This window comes from Scylla paramamosain, chromosome 5, assembly GCF_035594125.1.
Source record: "Scylla paramamosain isolate STU-SP2022 chromosome 5, ASM3559412v1, whole genome shotgun sequence".
NCBI classification, from domain to species: Eukaryota; Metazoa; Arthropoda; class Malacostraca; order Decapoda; family Portunidae; genus Scylla; species Scylla paramamosain.
Window position 1 is genome coordinate 32452560 of NC_087155.1, and position 23176 is coordinate 32475735.

The following is a 23176-nucleotide window of genomic DNA, read 5'->3' on the forward strand; positions in this document are numbered from 1 at the left end:
TTCTCATTTGTACTGATTCTATTTCCTTCCTGCAATATGGGAACTAGAACTGCATAGCATAATCTAGATGTTTGCCAAATACAGTATGACATTAATATTACTTGGGACTTAAATTTCCTTCTTTTCTTAACTGTATTTTTTTTTTTTTTTTCCTGGATATGCTCAGGAATTCTCCTCTGACGTGTCTTCACATATGCTTTTATATTTGTACCATCCTTTCCTTTCTATTTTATATATATATATATATATATATATATATATATATATATATATATATATATATATATATATATATATATATATATATATATATATATATTTTTTTTTTTTTTTTTTTTTTTTTTTTTTTTTTTTTGCTCTTGATGTGCATTTAGCTTCAAGTATTTCATTTTAGATACTCTAACCATATCCCATGTCTTCTCTTTATACACATTTTCACATAAAAGTCAATAAATAATTAATTACAGTGAAAACAGCAGAACAGTCTACTTTATCATGAGTCATTTATAGTAATTTGAACATAAACACCTCAAAGGAATGTGTGGGTGGTGTTGGTGGCTGGCAAGGTGGTGAGGATGACTGACTGGGTAGTGTATATGGTTGGTTTGTGAGGGAATCCATGTCACCTGAATATTGTTTAGGTGGGAGATGGATTATAAAAGTTTGCAAAGACCCACAGTAACCTTGGTTTTGATAGGTATATAAATACATAATGGGGTAATTCAAGGGATGTGTATTTGTTCATTGACTCGTTTACTAGATAGTTGTTGTTTATTATTTGTGGAGGAATTAACATAATATAAAGTAGACAGTATGAGCTAAAGATAATCATGACATAACATGTTGTTTATTGCAGGCTGAGGATGACATGATGGATCCCACAGTGGCAGAATTGGTGGAGCGGTGGGATGCCCTCCACAAGGAGGGTCGTTTCTCTGCCCTCAATGTCAGAGATTACTGGCGGATTAAAGTTCCTGAAATTTACTCACCTTCAGTAAGTGACAAGTTTTGGCATAGTTTGGGTCTGCAGTGTTTCATTGATATTTTTACAAAAGACATATATTTATTTGTGAAAGTTTTCATATTTCTATGTATTGTAATGCATTCCCTATTGTAAAGATCTTATTTGTATCTTTAATGTGTGATTGTAACTTCAATTTACATTAGCTTTCTAATAATTGTGATGGTAACTTGTCATTTTATTTTCAGCCAAACTGTAATTGTTTGAGAATATTATTTGATGAAGAGCAGGCCCAAAAGATGCTGTTTGACCCATTGGAGAGGTTCATGTGTGCAGGTGATCCAACTCAGGTGTACCAGGTTTGTGGTTGCTGCCTTGCTTCTTATTTATTTGGTTTTGCCTGCATATAATATGCACTTCTCACTGATACAGTAATTCTTCATTATAATGAATTCCAAAACATGTGTGTCAGTTTTAAAAGTCCAGCATAATACCATTGAAATCTAAAGGGAGGAAAACAATAAACTGAGAAATCATCTTCACTGCATACATATTACATGATGCCATGATGATTCTTAAATCTCTGTATCCATTCCTCTAATGAAGCAGTCATTTGCTGAAAAATATAGTCGAGCAAAAAAATGCATTTAAAGTTTTCATTTGTATATATAATGAGATATTGATTCAATTTTGGATGAATAACAGGATTTCTTGTTCTTCCTCAGATGGTTAAGCAACTAGATAACCCTCCTTCCCTGTGTGGCCGAGTGTTTAAGAATGGGGATCCCACATACGGGTGTCGGGACTGTGGCATGGACCCCACCTGTGTCTTGTGTGCAGATTGCTTCAAGAACTCAGCTCACAGCAAACATAGGTACAGTATGGCACAGCAGTTTCTGTTCTAAACAGATCAGTGGAATAGAATAACCCATGTTTTAAACTTGGTTGTAAAAAACACAGGTAAAAAATAAAATGTAGGGAGGTATTTTTTTTTGGGGGGTGGGAGGGAGAAGTTTATTTATTTGTTTATTTCTCATATTCATTTATAAATCAGTTTAAATAAGCAATTAAAAAGTAATCTAGGGTGAAACAAATTTGTTTATTTCTCATATTCATATGTAAATCAGTTTAAATAAGCAATTAAAAAAATCTAGAGTGAAACAAGGTTTGCAGTGTTATCTGAAGGACAGACACTTGTTCACATCCTGTTGATACAGGTTGGTCTGGTTGGACAAAGCTTGTGTTAACTTGTTCTGTACAGGAAATGAATGGGTCAGGCTTGACTACCATTACATTTCTTTTTATGTATATGTAGAGGCAGTTCCCTACTTGATGAAGCAGCCTTCCTACCCTTATTTTTAGTTAAAGCCACATGTCAACTCAAGGAACTTTAATAGCTAAATATTATTGGCCAGAAGTTGTGATGTGCCACACCTTTCTCAGCCCATCTTCATGCCCACTCCCTCCTTGTTTCTACATTTCCCATGTCTCTTCCCTATCTCCTCCATCTAAGCCCCCCATCCCCCCCCTTCTCTCTCTCTCTCTCTCTCTCTCTCTCTCTCTCTCTCTCTCTCTCTCTCTCTCTCTCTCTCTCTCTCTCTCTCTCTCTCTCTCTCTCTCTCTCTCTCTCTCTCTCATACCTAAATGTTCAGGACAATTTTTACAATATAACACACACACACACACACACACACACACACACACACACACACACACACACACACACACACACACACACACACACACACACACACACACACACACACACACACACACACACACACACACACACACACCATGGGTGGCACAGGTGGAGGGTTGAGAGAGGTTATCATTCCCTTGGGTCTTTGGATTAACTTCTGAAGAGAGAGAGAGAGAGAGAGAGAGAGAGAGAGAGAGAGAGAGAGAGAGAGAGAGAGAGAGAGAGAGAGAGAGAGAGAGAGAGAGAGAGGTGGGAGGGAGGGAGGAATAAAGGCTGCAAGATGCTGTCCTACTTTCTGTGCCCTAAGTTTGAGTGACAACTTAGATTACATTATACCCACCTTTGTCTAGTAACTGGAATGTTATTAGAAAGTACCTGTAGGTGTCAGAGTTTTTACTTATGATCTTTTGTTTTATTTATATGTAATAAATATAATTGCCTGAGAGAGAGAGAGAGAGAGAGAGAGAGAGAGAGAGAGAGAGAGAAAACCAAGGAAATTTTCAGTTTAACATATTTTTGATGGCATGTATAACCTATATGATATTCTTTCACACAACAGATACAAGATCAGCACCTCTTCTGGGGGCGGCTATTGTGACTGTGGTGACCGGGAAGCTTGGAAAACCGATGTCTTCTGTGATATTCATGTTAAGGGGCAAATGGTGCAGCAGTCCAAAAACCCCCTAGAAAAGATACCCCCTGATATGGTAAGACATTATGCCAGTTCTCTAGTGCTTTACATGTTGAAATCCTTGGTATTCATTATCTAATTTGCATCATAATCATGTTATAAATAAGTTTCTCTCTCTCTCTCTCTCTCTCTCTCTCTCTCTCTCTCTCTCTCTCTCTCTCTCTCTCTCTCTCTCTCTCTCTCTCTCTCTCTCTCTCTCTCTCCACAGGTGGAGCGGATCCATCTTATATTTGACTGCATCCTTGCTTATGCCAAGGAGCTGCTCACTTATGAGGAAGGGTTTTCTATTCCCAAAGATTTAGAGATCCGTGAATCAGATCGAGAGCCCACCAATCTTTCTAGTCTTTATGATATTAAAGACACGTACGTTACCATGCTGTACAATGATGAGACGCACACTTATGACCAGGTAAGGACTTTTTACTGATTCTAGTTAAATTCAGTGTTCCCACCACATTTTCATTGCCAAATATTAAATATTTTGAGGGGTATGAGTTACGCTACAAGATATGCTTGATATCCTGACTTGTAGATGAAGAGTGACCCCCAGTGTATACAGATATGTGAAATTGTAACCTTAGATATGCTATCTGTATAATTGTATATTCTAATGATTTTATAGGTACTAATAAGGATACAGGTAGTCCAGGTAAAATGCCATAACTTGATATTTCCTGTTGTCTGACTCCTCCATTTTCATAAGCACACCATTGTCCCATTAATAAGTAGCATCTCCCCTTCCTCATACCTCTTCTTAATTAGATGTGCATAATTCATTATCAGTGAAATGAAAGATTGATTATATATTTCTAGATCAAGTATATAACTTAAAGGAATATCTCATAACTGCTAAATGCCTATGTTGATATGTTAATAGTGCATCTGGATATTAATTGCTTTCACAGGTAATCGGTACCCTGGAGAAAGCAATAAGTTGCAGCCAGAAGGATGCTGTAGCCTTTGCCACAAGTATAGATAGGGAGGGGCGGTGCATTGTTAAATGCTCAAATTTCCAGAATTGTTCCCAAACCAAGAGTACGATGGAGAAACAGACCTCAAGAGGAGGAGTAAAGCCTCTCAAAGTTCAGGTGAGTGTTTTCTTTCAGCTACTTATTTCTGCTAAGTACTTGTAGAAGAGAAATCAAGCTTAAAGGGTTAAAAAGAAGCTTGGTATTCTTTTTATATAAAGATTTATATTGTCATGAGCTTATTATTTTACGGACTTAAACATATGGATTGTTTGTAAATAGAGCTGAATACATGTAAAAATGTTTATCAGTATGGTTGTAGATTCCTTTAAGACATGTATTAGGAATCATGTTGATACAGGTTGGTCCAGTTGGACAAAGCCTGTGTTAACTTGTACTGTACAAGAAATGAATGGATCAGGCTTAACTACTTTTATATCTTTTATGTATACAGGGTGTAACATGAGTTTCTGAAGATAGTCAGAGGTGAAAGTACAGGTTATTCTAAGTTGAAAATGCTCTATGCACATCTACATTTTGAGGCATTGTTTAGCTGTAGTGTGAAATTCAAGTGTGGCCTGGCAACAGATACGACAGCTGGGCCAGGCAGGTAACCATGGCAGAGAAACACTATGTCCACACACTTAACATTATGCAATACAGTTTGAATGTATTCACTGTCACTGTCTCGGAAGGAAACTGTGATCTGACTAACAATCAGCTGATTTGCTGATAGCCTCACTCCTTTCCACTCCCTGCCTGGGCAGTGCATGGTGCCACACAGCCTATCATTTTATTTGTTATTAATTACATCCATACTATCATTGTGTAATGTTTATTAGTAATTGGTATTGGTTCATTGTTGTCACTCATCTCGTTTTGGGATAATGTAGAAATCATAACTGAATTATTCACAATTTCAGATCCTCACCATGGATACCCACCTGACCCAGCTGTTGTATCTGTTGCCAGGCTACACTTGAATTTCATGCCATGGCTAAACAATGCCTCAAAATGCACATGTGCATAGAACTTTTTCCACTTAGAATAACCCATACTTTCACCTCTGGCAATATCCACTGAAACTCGTGTTACATCCTTTACTTACAGACGGCTCCTTACTTGATAAAGCAGCCTTCCTACCCTTATTTTTAGCTGAAGCCCCATGTCAACTCAAGGGATTTTAATAGTTAAATATCATAGGCCAGAAGCCGTGACATGTCAATTAAGCCACACTTTTCTCAACCTCACTCCATGTCTGTCTCCCCATCCCCACTCTCTTCCTTGTTTCTACATTTCTCATACCCCCTCCCTCTCTCCTCCATCTAAGCCTCCCCTTTCTCTCTCTCTCTCTCTCTCTCTCTCTCTCTCTCTCTCTCTCTCTCTCTCTCTCTCTCTCTCTCTCTCTCTCTCTCTCTCTCTCTCTCTCTCTCTCTCTTTCTTTCTTTCTTTCTTTCTTTCTGTATGTGCGTATGTATGTATGTATGTATTTAGGTTAGGTTAGGTATATATGTATGATGAAGGAGGTATGAGAAGCATGGTGGATGGGGAGAGGGAAAGGAATGGGGATATGGAGGGGGGAAGAAAGTAGGCCCAAGATTCATGTCAAAGGCAGATTTAGCCCATGAAAGTTGCCATAAAAAAAAGATGATGGATGTTGCTTTTGTTAGAGATATAGGTAGGAAAGCTGCTGCTTCAAGTAGGGAATTGTCTATACATATATAGACCTTATTTATTAATATGATTTAAGCTATATTTTTATATGTAATATATTTTTAAAGACCTTTCACCCCCCCCAAAAAAATTTATTTATTTATTTTTATTTATTTATTTATTTATTTATTTATGTGTTTATTTATTTATTATATTTTATATATTTATTTTATTTTATTTATTTATTTATATTTTATTATTTATTTATTTATTTTTTTTTTTTTTTGAGGGGGGTGGATTAATACCAACCCTGGTATGTACTGTTGTAAAAATGTATAGTGATTATGTATTCATTTACAGGTGATGGAAACATACATCATAGCTCACCAGATCTTTGCTTCAAGACTATTAGTTTGGCTGCATAACATTCTGGAGTCTGCACAGACTTTCAGACTAATCTTCAGTGATATCATCAATAAGGTATGTGAGACATGCATAGTGAAAGGTAAGAGGAAAGCCACATCTGGAGTGGACGAATTGTGTGAAGAGAGCACTGAATGAGAGTAATGACTGCATCAAGAGCAACTGTGCATGATAGAAGTGAATAGAGAGTGACAGTGGTGAGTGCATGAATGACATGGTCTCGTCGACCCCTGGGATTCCACACAAAAATAACTAATTGCATCTGTATATTGCAGGATGGAGTGGGCACACTTGGCAGGGCCCATTAGTATAGAGACTGATTTACAGTGCAGGGCACTCCATAGGAAGTACCCTGCATCTGCTGTGTTCTCATGATTGAAGTTGTTGCTGGATAGGGAACAGTCTCATTATGAAGGAGCAGGGGTAAACTGGTGTATTCTGTCTGGCCTTGCTATGGATGTGTATGGTCAGCTGTGCTGTACCTATGTTCCTTGTATGTTGTACAATGGGCCACGAGACTATTCCAGGGGCCAATGGGGCTAGGAGTGTGAGTGATGTGTGTGAGTTTGTGGTGCCTTGTCTGGGCCACCCTGTTTGGGATTGCTGGATTGGTATATAGACAGAGATAGTAATAAATGAAGACTACAAAGGTATGAGCTAATTGTTCCCAGAAGGAAATGGTTTTTTGAGGATACCAGTTTCTTTCAAACAGTGCAATCAGCATTTTACCCATATGTTTAAGAAAACAAAAGAAATAGAATCAGCATCGTTTTACCTATAACTAAAACAAAATTTCTGGCACTTAATAAAAAACAGCGCTTGTGTATAATTTTACATGTTTTTGTGTGGAATTCTTTAAAATGACACTTGTGTATCATTCTCCATGAAAGGTTCCATAAAAGTAGTGCTGTGTGTCATTCTCCATATGGAATTACAATAATTCCATCCATAACTTTGTACAGGATTTCTGGCTTATAAAAAACTACTTTTGTGTCATTTTCTTTGCAAAGCCTCAGATGTTAAGATGCTCAATAAATGTTTCAAAATTCCTGGCTTGAGATTTGCAAATATAAAACTAATTGGATCTTTATATTGCAGGATGGAGGGACTATTGTTGAGAGCATCATCTGGACAGACACCAAAATGTGGAAGACAGCTAGAGTGCAGTGGCATCGTCTCTTTATTTCTGGAATGCTCATGGATCAAGAGAGCAAAAAGATGTTTGCCAGGGTAGGATACTTTTAGTAATGTTGCATGCTTTGAGTAATTATGCTGTATAGGGAATACCCTGAAAATTTGTATTTTATTTTACACTTTTTTCTGAAAGAATAATAAGAAAATAATATTTCATGAAAATGGCATGGTATGTTAAAGTAATCACTTTACAAATAAAATTCATATGGTTATCAAGATGAAAGCTGCCAAAAAGTTACTGGATAGCAAAAGAAAAACTTTTATGTAAATTGATGATAATGGAGTGCCTTCCATCATTATTTTTCAGACATTCACCAAACACTACAGCAAGATGATGAAGGATTTCATTCTTGATGACCATGACCATTCAGTATCAGTGGCTTCTCTTGGTGTGCAACTGTTTACCATGCCTACCATTGCTCACATGCTGGTAGCCGAAGAGGATGTGCTGGCACGTCTCCTCAACACATTCCTCTCTGAATGTGACAAGAAACTCAAGGACAGTAAGTGTAGTCCTTTATATATATCCTTACTAGTCTATTTTTTGTATGTACTTTGAAGGCAGTTTCATTCCATTTGTTCCTAACTCTCAAAAATGTCCAGACAGGAAATTGTGACTGGGGCACTATACTTCAGCTTGAAATAATTTTTCATCACTCTCATGAGAAGATAGATCAAAAGAAAGACAAAATAAAAACAGAGAACACCAACAGACTTTGATATAAATAATGTGGTGCATAGACATTCATATATTTTGTTATACTAGGTCTTTTTATGAAAAATTAGATTAGCTATTACTGTGTCACATACATATTACTTTAGATATATATGCAGATTTTTCACTTGGCAGGTCACATGTTCAGGTTATTCCTTTCTTTGTCGCCCCTTTTTTTTTCCCCAGGTTTCTTAATTTGGATACAAAAAAGTCCCTTGTTATTATTGAAAAGATTGAGTAAATTTAAGCTTAGGTGTAGATTGAATATATCTAAGCTTGGGTATGCATTCAAGTGAAGCATTCCCAATTGGGGCATTCACTATGGGCTGAGTTGCCTGTGATTGTTGGCTGTATTAATGTAGGGATCAGCCAGTGCTCCCCATAGTTTTCTAGAGGAGCACATTCTAAAATCACCTCTTGTGATACATCTTGATGTACTGTACTTAAGTGCTACAAAACATTGATCCTAAGTGTTTATGCCAGCAGTATCCACAGGATTTGATGATGCACACTCTGCAGAACAGGTATCATATGCTAATTACTTATAACTAGGCTTTCAGTGTTTTCACATTTATTTCTAGTCTCCTGCTACATATTTAGATTGAAACATATTCCACTAGTTTCTATAGGGATTAATGTTTTATCTGGCAAATCCCCAAAAGAGTTGAGCAAGTATTATTTGTGCTGACAGGATATTATGTTGGCCTAAACAGTACAGAGATGAAAGGACTGGCCAATATCAGACACACCAACTTCTCCAAAATACCCAACAAACCCAAGGCGGAAGATATGAGTTTGTATTGCTGTTGTAAAACCCTAGTTGGTACATGTGTTGTGGTTGTTTGCATGAACATATCAGGAAAGAAGAACCAAGGTGTGAAAGGATGAATTGTATTTCCAAAGAAGAAAACAACAACTCAGGGAAGACATTGGGAGACACAATGTCAACAGACAATCTTCACCAGTGTTCCGCTAAGATTTGGCATCAAAATATGGTTGTTTGTTTCATATTTGCCAGGACTTATACACAGGTATATTAACTGTATAACTTAAATGGATAAAGTAAGGTCATATAGAGAGGAAAAATAGTATTCCTCCCAAGGTGATGATACATCCCAAACTTGAGACAATGTGCTTAGCATTTAGCTCGTTTTGCCATATTTCTTGCTCTGCTTGATGATGGTGGCTAAAAATGTTCCTTATATTTTATTTGTTGGTTTGGTAACACAAATGATGTAAAGATTTTTTTCCAGCTGACTGTTTTATGTGTAAAATTCAGTCAGCTGGTAAATCTGGCAGTTTTTTCCAGACCATAGTGAACACCCCAATTCTAGCATTCAAATCCCCAAATAATGCTATATTTAAGTTTACTCCAAAATTCTGCAATCATAAGTGTAGTTTTTGTGAGCTTTCCCTTCATTCTCACTTAGTGCTAAAGTGCTAAACACATGCTTCCACAAATACCCGAACTTATCAAAATTCACTTTCACCCATCCATTTCATATCAAAATCTCTCATTCCAAAACACCCTACTGTACTGGCATCACCAACAGTATCACTCCTCTTCTGTTCTTACCAATCTTCTCATTTACTTTACGTGTTAACCTTACTCTAGGGAAATATGTATAGAGGTGGGAACCTCAGTCTTAAAAAAATAAAAAAATAAATAGATAAATAAAAAAAAAAGGCCATTCTATCCATCTTTTCATGTTTTAGATAAACTTGCTCTAGAACATCGCAGCTCCAACACTTCCTCCTTCCGGCGCATCCAGTACATTCTGTATGACCTCAAGTATCTACTGGGGGTGAAGCCAGAAGTCTGGACTGATGATCTACGGAAAGGATTTCTTCATGGTTACAGCCTCCTCTTGCGTCTCTTAAGCATGATGCAAGTGAGTGAGTTGGAGACATCATTGCTTGCTGTTACACTTCTTGGTTTCCCAATTATCATTTTCATCATTTAGATATAGATAATATCATTTTAATTATATATCCACTTAAAACTACAGAGCATGGATCCAATGGTGCGGCAGGTGGGCACTCACATGGAGTATGAGCCAGAATGGGAGTCTGCCTTCAACCTCCATATTAAGTTGGCATCAGTCATCCCACTTGTTACTGAGTGGGCAGCTTCTGATCGCATTGTACTCCTCAAGGCTTATCGGTAATTGCTTCATGTTTCTGTTATTTTTATTTGTTTATTTATTTGTTTATCATTCTTATATATGTATTTACATATTTTATTTATGCATTTTATTTATTCATATATTTTATTTATATTTTATTTATTAATACATTTATATTGTTTATTTAATTGTTATTTTTATTTATTTATTTTATTTATTTATTTATTTTATTTACTTGTTTATTTATTTATTTATTTTTTTTTATTATTTACTTATTTACAGTGATCCCTTGACTATCACGGATTCACCTATCATACCCTCAGTACATCGTGGATTTTTCTTGCTAATATATGTAAATTTATATCACTGACTCCTCAGTATATTGCGGGTTTCTGTGGCTGATAGATATTTATAGGTTTTTAGATTTTAATAACTTCTGTGGTAAAATAATAATTTTCTAGCTAAAAATTAATTAATTGCTAAATAAAAATACACTATTGTAATTCATAGAGTTGAGTATACCCTTGATTCAACTTAACATATATTTCAGCAGATAAGACGACTTTCATATAAGATGACCCCCAAATTTCAGTTCACATTTAATGTTTTTTAGTTGATAACGGTGGTATAAGATGACACCCAAACTACCAAACCATCTTTGGTGAAGTTTAGGCCAGTGAGCACCAGACAACTGAGACAGTGATATACCAGTACAATGAATAAAATACGTTCTTCATCTTCAAGTGCAAAACTAAACCTAAAATAAAATTCCCACCAGGTGCTTTTGTACATTTTCATGAAAAAGGATGGATGGATAAAGATGGTGTAAAATTATGGATAGGCAGTGTGTGGTACAATCAGTTTTCCTAAATGTAAGCAAACCCTTCCCTTGCACTGCCTGCATGTGTCAGGCTGTTAGCTGTAATCTTCCTATACACCATCTTCACCTACATTGTTCAGTACTGCACAGCTAATCATAATGGTCATCATCGTTCAGATTGTAGTATCTTCACAGGTGAGTGTACCAAATATATTGTTGTTATTATTTTTTTTTATACGTAATGATGTGTCTAAAAAGTAAGTTTGAGTTAAAAAATTGTTTAAGAGTATAGAAAAGGTTAAAAGAGTGTGAGGAGAGTTTATTATAAAAGCTTAAATTTATATAAAAATAATAAAATAGATATATACAAATTATAAAAATAAATGAATACACTGTACAGTATTGTTTCTAGTTCACAGATTTTCACCTACTGTGGGGGTTTTGGAACATAACACCTGCGATAGTCAAGGGATTACTATATTTATTTTACTTATTTATTTATTTTATTTATTTATTTATTTTATATATTTATTTATTTATTTTATTTATTTATTTATTTATCATTTATTTATTTATTTTTATTTATTTATTTATTTATTTTATTTATTTATTTATTATTATTTATTTATTTATTTATTTATTTATTTATTTGTGTGTGTGTGTGTGTGTGTGTGTGTTTGTGTTTGTGTTTGTGCATGCTTGCCTTTTCATTTGAAGTTTCTTGGGATGACCTTCAGATCAAAACTGCTTCACCAATTCCATGTAAATGTGAGTAAGGTAATTGTGATGATCTGATATTACTTTACTCTAAATGCATTTTTTTTTATTTTATTTATTTTTTTTTTATACCAGTAGTATTGTGAAAATATCATAGTAAGGAATTGCCTCTCTCAGGATGTTGATGAAGTCACTTGGAGAGCTAGGGAATGAGGCCAGCCGGAGGAGGTATGTCCGAGAACTTCTAGACTACTCTGTGTCATGCATTGAGTATGACGTGTCCTCAGCCCCTGTTTCCATCCACTTGCCACTGTCCCGTTTGGTGGCAGCTCTCACTCTTCACCTGGACAAGTATGACCTCAACTACAATTCTCCAGAGTTCCTGGTTAAGGGAAAGCCATCACCAGAGGAATTGATGGAACCTGTGTTAAGGACCCAAGTCATGATAGCACAGGTGAGACTCTAAAGTTATAGTATGGGATAGCATTGTTCTGTTGTGTGGGTACAGTGATATATGTAGTCACGCCAAACAGTACAACATTTATTTGGTTACCTAGTATACATACATAATGCTTCTTATATAATGCAGAAGAAATAGTTGTATTACCATTTTTTTTTTTTTTTTTTTTTTTTTTTTTTTTTTGCAAATGGTGAAGCACATACTTGAATGGAATGTGTTGAAATTATTGTAATTGTAGCAAATAGCCATCTAAAATCTGCTCTAGACAACTAATTGGGCTTTATATAATGTGGTAGATGATTGACTGGATAGTGTTCAAGGAACATAAAAGCTTTCATTTTTTTCCCCTTGGTGTTGTGGTGTGTCTATTTACATACCTAGTTGTGATTTCTCTTGAAGGTATGCAACCAAGACAAAATAAGATCATTCATCTAATTGTAGGAATAGAAATATAGGAGAGGAAATACCTAATTTTTCATACTCTATCCTTTAGTTGTTTTTAATTGTGCACATGAAATGTGTATGGCCAGGCCACCACCCTACCATAGAGGAATGCTTCTTTAAATGTAAAATGTAAGATGCGTTTTTTATGCACAAATAAGTGGGTTTAAATATCTAGGAATAGTGCTAGATAAACATGTTGATATGGATAGAGAGAGAAGAGGGAGGGTTCTGAAAGGTAGGTTAATTTATGAGTGTCATGAAAGGGAGGAATGTGTCTGGTAGTAAAGAGAAGTTTAAGGAATAGTATTTTCCAGCCAATGTCATTCTTGAATGTGGAATAGGACACAGCTGTTGAGTTCATGCTGTGGAAATGAGCTACCTGAGATGGGCATTTGCAGTGATGAAGATGGATAGTGAGAGCAATAAGAGAGTGTATGAGAGATGTGGTATGAGCATCTTTGCAAATAATGTAGATTGTAGAGTGATGAAATAGGTAAAAAGGAACACACTAATAGTATGGCTGTATGGAGAGAATGAAGAGTGAACAGTTTGTAAAGAAAGTGTATATGAGTGATGTTCAAGGTGCAGGTAGAAGAGGATGGTCACTTGAAATGTGGAAGAATAGGGTAAGGGTGTACATGTGTGAAAGAAGTGTTAGTAGAGGCCAAGTGCTTAAACAAACAAGGTAATGTTTAAATAAGGGAAGATTGAGGCTCTTCTGTTATGACCACCCTCTTGGAGGGACACTCCAAGAGGGAACAAGACATCAAAGAGATAGGTAAATAGATATTTGTTTAATAATATTTTCTTGGATATTAAAAACTTGATTTCATATTTCATTTTATTTTATTTATTTTCTAATTGCAGTTTGCATATCCAGCATACCTAGTAACCTCTTTATCACATTAATTAAACCACTCACTGCTTTTGCAACAGGTGCATGCTGGGATGTGGCGCCGCAATGGATTTTCACTCATCAACCAGATCTACTTCTACCACAATGTGCGGTGTCGACAGGAGATGCTGGATAGGGATGTGATGCTTCTGCAGATTGCAGCAACACTCATTGATTCCAATGAGTTTCTTGTCCACATCCTGAACCGCTTCAACCTCATGAACTGGGCACGGGAAGACTATGAAGTAAATTACTACAAGGTGATTCTCTTATATTTGATGAAATTATACTTTTAATGCTTTTATTCTCATAGTGCAATGACTGTGGGTCAAAGGAGTGAATGGAGAGCAGCTGTGATTGTGTGAGGGATGATGCATCCCTGTGACCTGTGAGGGAGGTGCCACACATTGATAGTCTCACAGGTGTGGGGAATCAGGTATGGTAGGAGAAGATAGTATGAAGGAACCTTGTTCCAGACCAGACTGTCCAAACTGAGTGGCTGATCCCCAGAAAGTGACGGCAGGAGTACTTTATCTTCTCTGCTGGAACCCAAGAGGCTAAGAGAATGGTGTGAATGAGTAAATGTGAAAGTTGTGTGTCTTGTCTTGGCTACCCAATTTTTTTGGGGGGAGACAGCTTTGGTAAATGTATGTATGTATGTAAGTAATTCTTATAGACACTGACTTCTTACTTCAACTGTAGGTTTTTGAGTGCTTTTGCTATAATTCTTTAGGAAGCACTATGCATATATGTCAGTTTATGATTTTTCACATATTATTCATCATAGTCAAATCTTATATTCCACAATGCAAAACACTCAAACAAGAACTCCACCTCATACATGAGGAAAATTTTGACAAACTAAAGAATCATTATTAGCACCATTTAAAAATGCTGTAATCCTTATAGCTATTGGTAGGTCTTATGTCTCCATCAAACAACTATACAGACCTTAGATATTGCTATATTGTTTCTTGCACTTACCAGCACCTGTGTACAAATGCCTGATAAGGGGTTAGTATGTCAGTAAGGCTGTTTGTACCACTAATTGATGGATGATGGGATTACCAATTCTCAGCACAATCATAAAATCAACTTTTTTTTGGGGGGGGCAGGTAAGAGGAGAATGATCTTTAGTCATCTTTCGGTTTATATACCATACCTTTAATTATTGATACCGAAAAATTATGGAAATTTTCAGGTTAATTTGAGGACTCTTTTGGGTTTCATCTTAAGTTTCTACTGTCTCTTTCTCTCTCCAGAGCAGTGATGAGGACAACATGAGGCAGACAGTGGTGCTGGTGGAAGAGTATTTGCAGCTTGTGATGACTTTGGTAGCTGAGCGTTACACTCCAGGCATTGGACAAGTGGAAGAGGAGGATAGGATTAAGAAAGAGATCATTCAGCTCCTTTGTATTGAGCCCATGCCACACTCACTGCTCAACAAGGCTCTACCTGAAGGGCCAAATCATGAGACAGGCATGGAAAAGGTGTGTGATTATATAGACAATCTTTTCTCTTGAAATCTGAAATATGATCTAACCTCCAAGTCAAAGTAAATACTGGAAAGTGAATTTTATAAATGAGTGTGAATGTTAAAGTTGTTTGCCATATCTTGGCTATCTCCCTTTTTTTGGGGGTAAGACAGCCTTGGTCTGTGTGTGTGTGTGTGTGTGTGTGTGTGTGTGTGTGTTTTATACATTATATATATATATACATATATATATATATATATATATATATATATATATATATATATATATATATATATATATATATATATATATATATATATATATATATATAAGGTGTTCCAGGAGGAAAGTCACATACAGTATTCCCCTGCTATTCGCTGGGGGTTATGTTCCAAGCCTCCCCATGAATAGCAAAAATTGGCAAATCCTGAAAGCAACCCCTACAAGCCTAAGAAATACCTATGTTTATAGTTTAAACCATAAACTATATATATCACACTTGTTAATCACAAGGCATAGGCAGACTCCATTGAACTCATTGTGGCAGACTCAGCAGAGGAACACACACACACACACACACACACACACACACACACACACACACACACACACACACACACACACACACACACACACAACACACACACACACACACACACAACACACACACAACACACACACACACACACACACACACACACACACACACACACACACACACACACACACACACACACACACACACACACACACACACACAGATGGCAAGCTACTGGAGTGATCAGCTGACCTTCTCGTAACTACAACTTGTCGACTTTGAGAGAAAATAAAGGCATGGTCATACGAGATAGTTTCTCAAAAATTTTGTACAGAGATTCAATGTTGGCAACAATTCACAGGAAATTTGGTAGAGTATTCTGCGAAATCTCAGCTGCCAGCATGTCTGTTATTTCCTCTTGAGGTCGGCAAGAAGAGGAAGGTCAGCTGATTGCTCCAGTAGTTTGCTACTTGTGTGTTCCTATGCAGAGTCTGCCAGAATGAGTTCAATGGAGCTTGCCTTAATATTACCTTGCTTATCATTTCATGATTTGAGGTTTGAGGATAAGTCTAATAAACCAGTGTGGGCCCTGGGGCCAAATTTAGATGGTACTTTGGAATTTTATCTTGACCTCTCTCTCTCTCTCTCTCTCTCTCTCTCTCTCTCTCTCTCTCTCTCTCTCTCTCTCTCTCTCTCTCTCTCTCTCTCTCTCTCTCTCTCTCTCTCTCTCAAATATGCAAACTGTTACTTTGGAGTTTTACCCCCCCTCCCATTTTTTAAAATTTGTAAATATCCAAACCTGCAAATGGCAAACTGCAAATTGGCATGGCAACACTGTATTCTCAGAAATGAAAGATAAGTCATTCTAAGTTGGAGATATTCTATGGTCAAATATTGTTAACACTATGGTTTGGAGGTTATAGGACATTTAGATATGAACATACATCATTGGTAAGTGGCTGCACACAGGCCATCCTGCAATGTCAAGCTTATCACTGTTGAAATATGGTGTTTGCTATATTTTAGCTATTATTTGCTTAAACAATACACTGCATTTCTTAATTCAATGATATCTTTATATATGAAAACCTTGATGTGTAATCAAATAACACCCCATGATGTCAACCATATATATATATATATATTCTTACTTAGTTAATATTTTTTCAGGTTATTGATGAAGTTGCTGATTTTAAGAAATCATCTGGCAATGCTAAAGGTTTCTTTGAACTGAAACCAGAATATTATTCTCATTACAACCTCTTCTTCTACCACTACACTCGGGAAGAACAAAGCAAGTCTGAGGTGAGTTACAAAAGCTGCAGTCTTTACTAGAATATTAGCTAGCACAGTAACCCTTCATAACCTTTTGTAGTTTTACTCCACATTTTCATCATAAGGGAAAGTTCATGCATACATAAGTCACCTTTCATCACTTTGTAGAATTAAACAGCTCACACAGGAAAGCCACAGAATAGCTCACTTCTGATCCCCCTCTAAAATTTTTGACAGGAGCAGAGCAAACTTAGTGTTGTTCATTGCCTCCAAAACTCAATTCCTCCATCCATCAACTCACCACAGCTCTCCAGATAGCTATCCCCTCTTCTTAAGTGACACTCAACTGTCCCCCTCTTTTATACTGAACATTCTCTGCCTGTCCTTTACTAACAATCTAGACTGGAAATTTCACATCTCTAGCAAAAACCACTTCTATAAAGTTAGGCATTCTTAGTCATCTCAGTTTTTCTCACCCTCCCACTTGTTAACTCTATACATTTTCTTGCTAACTGCTCTTCTTATCTTGCTGTGTTTCTCCCCTCCTGTGGCCTCACTGCACAACACTTTCTACTTTCTCTTACCCCTATTCTGTTCACCTCCCAAATGTAAGAGTTGACCAGTATTCACAATCTTTCATCCCTTTATTTCTGGTTAACTCTGGAACTCCCTGCCTGCTTCTGTATTTTCTCCCCTTCCTATGACTTGAATTCTTTCAAGAGGGAGATCTCAAGGTAGTTCTTCAATTATGGATAATCCTTTGGCCTCTTTCTTTAGGGAATGGTGCCTCAATGGGCTTTATATATGTATATATATATATATATATATATATATATATATATATATATATATATATATATATATATATATATATATATATATATATTTATTTATTTATTTATTTATTTATTTATTTATTTATTTATTCAATTTTTATTCTCCTTGGCCAGTACCACTTACATAAAAAAAAAAAAAAAATGGATTATATTTGTGATATATCTTATAGGTTGGACAGCGATTAAGAAAGAAGGGAGCTGGAGAAGAAGAGTGTTGTCCTCCCCCTGTTCCTCCACCCTTCACTGTGCCCTTCACCATGATTGTCAACATCCTTCAGTGTGATGTCTTTCTTCATATCATCAAGACAGTTTTAAAAAGGTCAGTATCATTCTAACCAGTTCTTATTATTAACTGTACCATATAGCATTAAGCCTGTGAGTGGCCTCTTGCCAAGATGTTTTAAGGCAGTTAATATCAGCACACAAAAAGGGTGCAATAAATTTAAGAAAGTATATATTTGTGATGAAAAATTGCTTTATTAGTTTTAGTTTGATCAGATTCTTGAAAAGAAAAATTAATTGTACAATTGTACTTTATGATAGAAATTTAGTTTCCTTATTATAATAGAAGTAGATAGGTATCTTGAGGGGGATCAAAGAATAGACTAGTTGCAGGTTACATAGAAATTACACAAGATAATAAGATGGATGCTAGTAATCACTGGAATATCTTTAAATTTTCTCAACAATTTAAAATTTATGAAAACAGTCTCAGCAATTTAAGATTTATGAAAACAGTCAAGTTTTTAAATTATCATCACATCCAGAACAACTGCAACCATTACTATGACCAGTGGATATCACCATTTTTCATTGAATTGACTCCTGGTGTTTTCATTACTCTCCCACTAGGGTTTGATTCGGACAAGGGAGTCTTTATAGTGAACAATATCGTATTATGCTTATTGGAAATCTGTAATATAGCTGTGTTAATTTTCTTCCAGGATGAGTGAACCCAAAACTCAGAGTGTTAGTGAATCTCAGCTGCAGAAGGTACTGCACCTTATAGGGTATGCTCTCCATGAGGAGGAACGTTACCACCACAATAATGACCCATACTTCCACTTTACACGCCGGGCACAGAAAATCAACCTGCTCAGCTTGCTGGGTCGCCTTGTGGGCCACCGCCGAACAACAACCCACAAAGATCTTTTGGCATGGACCATTAAGAAGTGAGCTCGTGAATTAGTGGGAGAAAGAAGTTTTACACTTTGCCTTGAATATTATACTGGTGTTTTCCCCATGAATTTTCTATGATGAGACTGTTAACACTTCACAAACTTGTCTTTCAATGTTTTGGGTTTGGCTGGTGGTCAGTTTTACTTATGATGCATTTTATCAGGTACCATGCTGTTCTCAACTTGTCAAGTGACTCAGCCAAACCAAGTCAGGCATCTGAAGCTGTGTTGGCCTCTACTTCTTCTTCTGATATGGCCTCAGCCTCAGCAGAAAAGAAGAAAAGAGCTGACATTGCTGCCCAGAGGAAAGCCCGGATCATGGCAAAGATGGCCTCCATGCAACAAAATTTCATAAAAACAAATGAAACTTTCTTCAAGGTAAGGAGTTACTCTTTATTTCTGATGCCTCAAAAGATAATGAATGGGACAGTCTCCCATCAGTGCTTTTGTATACTTCTTTGAACAACTGGAAACTAATCTTTGAACTTAATATGTGAATGCTTGGAGATCTGTTCTAAACAGGCCATGATTTATGAGTCCTAAACTTGAAGCACAGACGGGGTTGTTGGAAGAGCTATTGCCTTTAAAACTTAGCTTCCATATTTGTTATTTGGATTCCACTTGAAGAAGCACCAGATAATACTGCTATAATCACAATGTGAGAAGCTCCATATATATATAGAGAGAGAGAGATTGTGTGTGTGTGTGTGTTTAATAAACTATCTTCAGAAATGGGGATTGTACCTTTGAATCCAGATGTTAATGAAGTAGGGGAATATTTTCTTTGTCCATATCTCATCTCTTTCCTTCATGTGCTCCTCTACTTATCCCTTACAGATCATCTGGTTGTCATATGTTTTTTTTTTTTTTTTTTTTTTTATGCATTTCTTATCACTTCGCATTTTCTCCACCTTTTCTACCACTAGCTCACATTCATAAAAGAATGTAATGGGTCTAATGTTAGGAGTATATGTGTCATTAGGAAATATCTTAGCATTGCCACTCATTTCTGTATTTCTGAAAAGTAATTTTGACATTTAGTCATATCTTATTCCCATCCCCTATCTCCCATTCTCTCTCTCTCTCTCTCTCTCTCTCTCTCTCTCTCTCTCTCTCTCTCTCTCTCTCTCTCTCTCTCTCTCTCTCTCTCTCTCTCTCTCTCTCTCTCTCTCTCTCCCTTTGTACTTTGTATAACTGATTTTTTTTATTTTTTTTTATTACAACCAGCCGGTCACCAGAAAATGGGAGTTTAAATAATATGAGTTTGGAATTACCTGAGTTTGCATTGATGAAAATTTAATTATACAAATAATATCGTTATATAGTAATAGCACATTAATTGTGCTTTGATGCGCTTGGATGATTAATAGTTTGAATACCTTCAAAAGTCTCTTCTCTATCTACCAATATGTCTGATACCTGTTTTCAAGAACTTCCCTCAAGGGCATGGTCATGATAGGGTTCCTCAGGACAGTAGCTGACTACCTCACATGAGGACAGCTGTAAAAGTAGTTGGGACATTGTATGCCATTATTATGTTAGCAACATCAGGTACTTATTGAAATTGTTTAAATCCCCATCATTTGGGCCTTTCTGAATAAGTCTGTCAAGCTGTTGACTGTCCGTGGATGAATGTTCTTTCCCTTTCTTGTTTTGTAGTAATCATGTGTAGGCAGCATGACCTTACGACACGGCAAAATTAATGTTGATAACATGGCCATACTCCATGATCTCCAGCACACAGAAGTGGGAGTCATCTATGTTATATAGTTGCTGTTTTTATTAGAATATTTCTTGACATAATTTTTAACTAAGGAAAATATATTACATTGAGCTATTACAATGTCAATTTTTTTTATTTTTATTTTATTTTTATTTTTTTTAATTTTTTTATTAACATTCAGCATATGAAACTGAAGTAAACACCTTCCATGTAATGAACTGTTGTCTGCTGTTGACATAAATGAATAATGATTGGTCAGTGTAAAAGAATTTTCTTCCATTGTTACCATCTTGGATGACTGCATAAATGATATGACACTAGGCAACTTCAGTCAAGATGACCTCACCAGAACTGTCCTGCAGGTGGATGCTCTCCTTTTTCGGAGATAGTGGAACCAATAATTTACTCCTTAATGGAAACCCCAAGTATCTTCCAACTTTAATGTTATTCCATAAGACAATTTTACTATTCAGCATTATTTTGGTAAAAAAAAAATGTGAAATTCCTCTCCTGCACCACAGTATTTTGCTGGGGATTGGAAACAAAATTACATTTTCTCTCCAGTCATCAGGAACATTCATTATATTATTATAAATACTCTATAACAATTATTTACAGTTGTTGTATGATATCTACTCTTTCTTAGAGAGATTTATTTTGTAATTTTCATAAATATATAGGTATCAATGGAGCAGGTATATTGATACATTTAATCTTGTTTATTTCTAGGGAGATAGATTTGTGATCGGTAAAGTTTAAGAATCACCCATTTTATGTAAAAAATATGGTTACGATAAAAAATATAAAAACCTCTTTGATTAAGATATTTTCACATTCTTTTCAGTTTCCCACTTTTAATTGGATTTCTTTATTTTCTTTATTTCTTTACTTATTGTTTTAAGCCATTTTTGCATTATATAAAATAGACTAATTGCATTGAAAATATTGTGAATTAATAAGCCAAACTGTTATTAGGAAACCCCATCAACTGACCAACCTGCAGACGTCCCTGAACCAATGGTAATGGAACTTACTGATCAGCTCCCAGAAAATATGATAGCAATTGGGCCTCGGCAGACACTGATGCCGCCTCAGGAAGTAACGTAAGTATTCAAGAATTATGTTCTCATATCCTCCGCTTCACTTCTGAAGGCTTACATCATCATAGGATCCTTCATAAGTTGATCACCTTGATAAAAAATCATAAATGATTTTTTTTTAAATGAAATGTCTTACAGCTTTATTCATCATATTTGCACAGTTTTGGTTTGGAGTGTTTGCTCTTCTCTACTTCTCTTCTTATTTTTTTACATATAATATTTCCTATTAGCAGGGTGGTTCCACTGTAAAAACCATAGTGTACTGTCTTATATATGAATAGTCCTAGAGAGAGATCCTTTAAGTGCTACCTAATATGGATAGTGTATATGTGCAGCACACTTAGTTTAAGAATAGCAGGAGTGCACAACTAATCACTGTTCCCTACCCCACCTCATACCTGGACCCCACACTTCAGTCGTTCGCCACTCCCTACTCACACATTATTCTGTTAAATATGACTACCAGGCAAAAAGCCTCTGGCAGCACTTTCTTAGAAAATAAGGCAAATAATCAGTGATGATAATGAATGGGTAGTTCGCATTCAAGTAAATGATGACATGTCTAATGTTAACACTGATGATATTCACTCAGACTGGCTTCAGTGAAGCTTCAAGAAAAGCAATTTAACAATAGTCAAAATAGGCTATCAGTTAATCTTTAAGTACATTCATTGATTATATTTACTCAAATAACTTCAGATGAAGTGATAGTTTAACACAACAAATTAAACTATGTGATCTCTAGATATAAACTTCTAAATATAGACAGTTTTAATATAATGATGTTGGCAACAAGGCAGATTTGTCCAATGCCTTGGTGTTACATTCTAGTTGAGTATATAATTCATAGAGGTTGGATGACATAGAATTATCAGTAGCTACCTGCTTACCATTTCTTTGTATCTTTAAAAATGGGAATGCCATAGTTTGGTCAGCTCTTGACACCCATTAATAAGAAATAATGCCTGACTCCATGCTGATATAGTTTCATAATTATTTGTATATTAAAGGAACATATAAAATTCATGTTCTGTCTCAATAAATTGAGTCTCATGAATCACAGTAAGACCGAAACACTATTCATATTCATAATTCTACATATAAAACAAAAAAAAATCACATATTTCATAGCCACCTGTGCATTAGAAAAGACATTTCTAGTTAAACAAACAGGTAAATTTCTGGAATTTCTTTTCTCCAAATCATATTAAATTTATTAATGAGAAAATTTTACTGAAAAATTAAAAGTAAGTATATATCTGATTATTTCTTTGAAGCTTAA

General features: G+C 35.8%; 1 protein-coding gene across 6 annotated transcripts in view; it reads left to right on the top strand.

The window, feature by feature from the left end:
• Positions 1 to 23176, top strand: part of LOC135100845 (E3 ubiquitin-protein ligase UBR2-like) — a 52250-nt gene that overhangs the window by 7774 nt on the left and 21300 nt on the right. For all 6 annotated transcript variants that reach the window (XM_064004311.1, XM_064004310.1, XM_064004308.1 and 3 more), the window contains exons 2-20: positions 857 to 994; positions 1210 to 1320; positions 1687 to 1835; positions 3223 to 3370; positions 3563 to 3763; positions 4260 to 4442; positions 6336 to 6455; positions 7497 to 7628; positions 7900 to 8095; positions 10024 to 10199; positions 10317 to 10471; positions 12148 to 12424; positions 13811 to 14029; positions 15032 to 15259; positions 16953 to 17087; positions 18064 to 18212; positions 18838 to 19065; positions 19236 to 19449; positions 21770 to 21897. In XM_064004311.1, coding sequence (XP_063860381.1) covers positions 869 to 994; positions 1210 to 1320; positions 1687 to 1835; positions 3223 to 3370; positions 3563 to 3763; positions 4260 to 4442; positions 6336 to 6455; positions 7497 to 7628; positions 7900 to 8095; positions 10024 to 10199; positions 10317 to 10471; positions 12148 to 12424; positions 13811 to 14029; positions 15032 to 15259; positions 16953 to 17087; positions 18064 to 18212; positions 18838 to 19065; positions 19236 to 19449; positions 21770 to 21897 — 3275 coding nt within the window. In that variant the 5' untranslated portion in view covers positions 857 to 868. The remainder of the gene's footprint in view (positions 1 to 856; positions 995 to 1209; positions 1321 to 1686; positions 1836 to 3222; positions 3371 to 3562; positions 3764 to 4259; positions 4443 to 6335; positions 6456 to 7496; positions 7629 to 7899; positions 8096 to 10023; positions 10200 to 10316; positions 10472 to 12147; positions 12425 to 13810; positions 14030 to 15031; positions 15260 to 16952; positions 17088 to 18063; positions 18213 to 18837; positions 19066 to 19235; positions 19450 to 21769; positions 21898 to 23176) is intronic.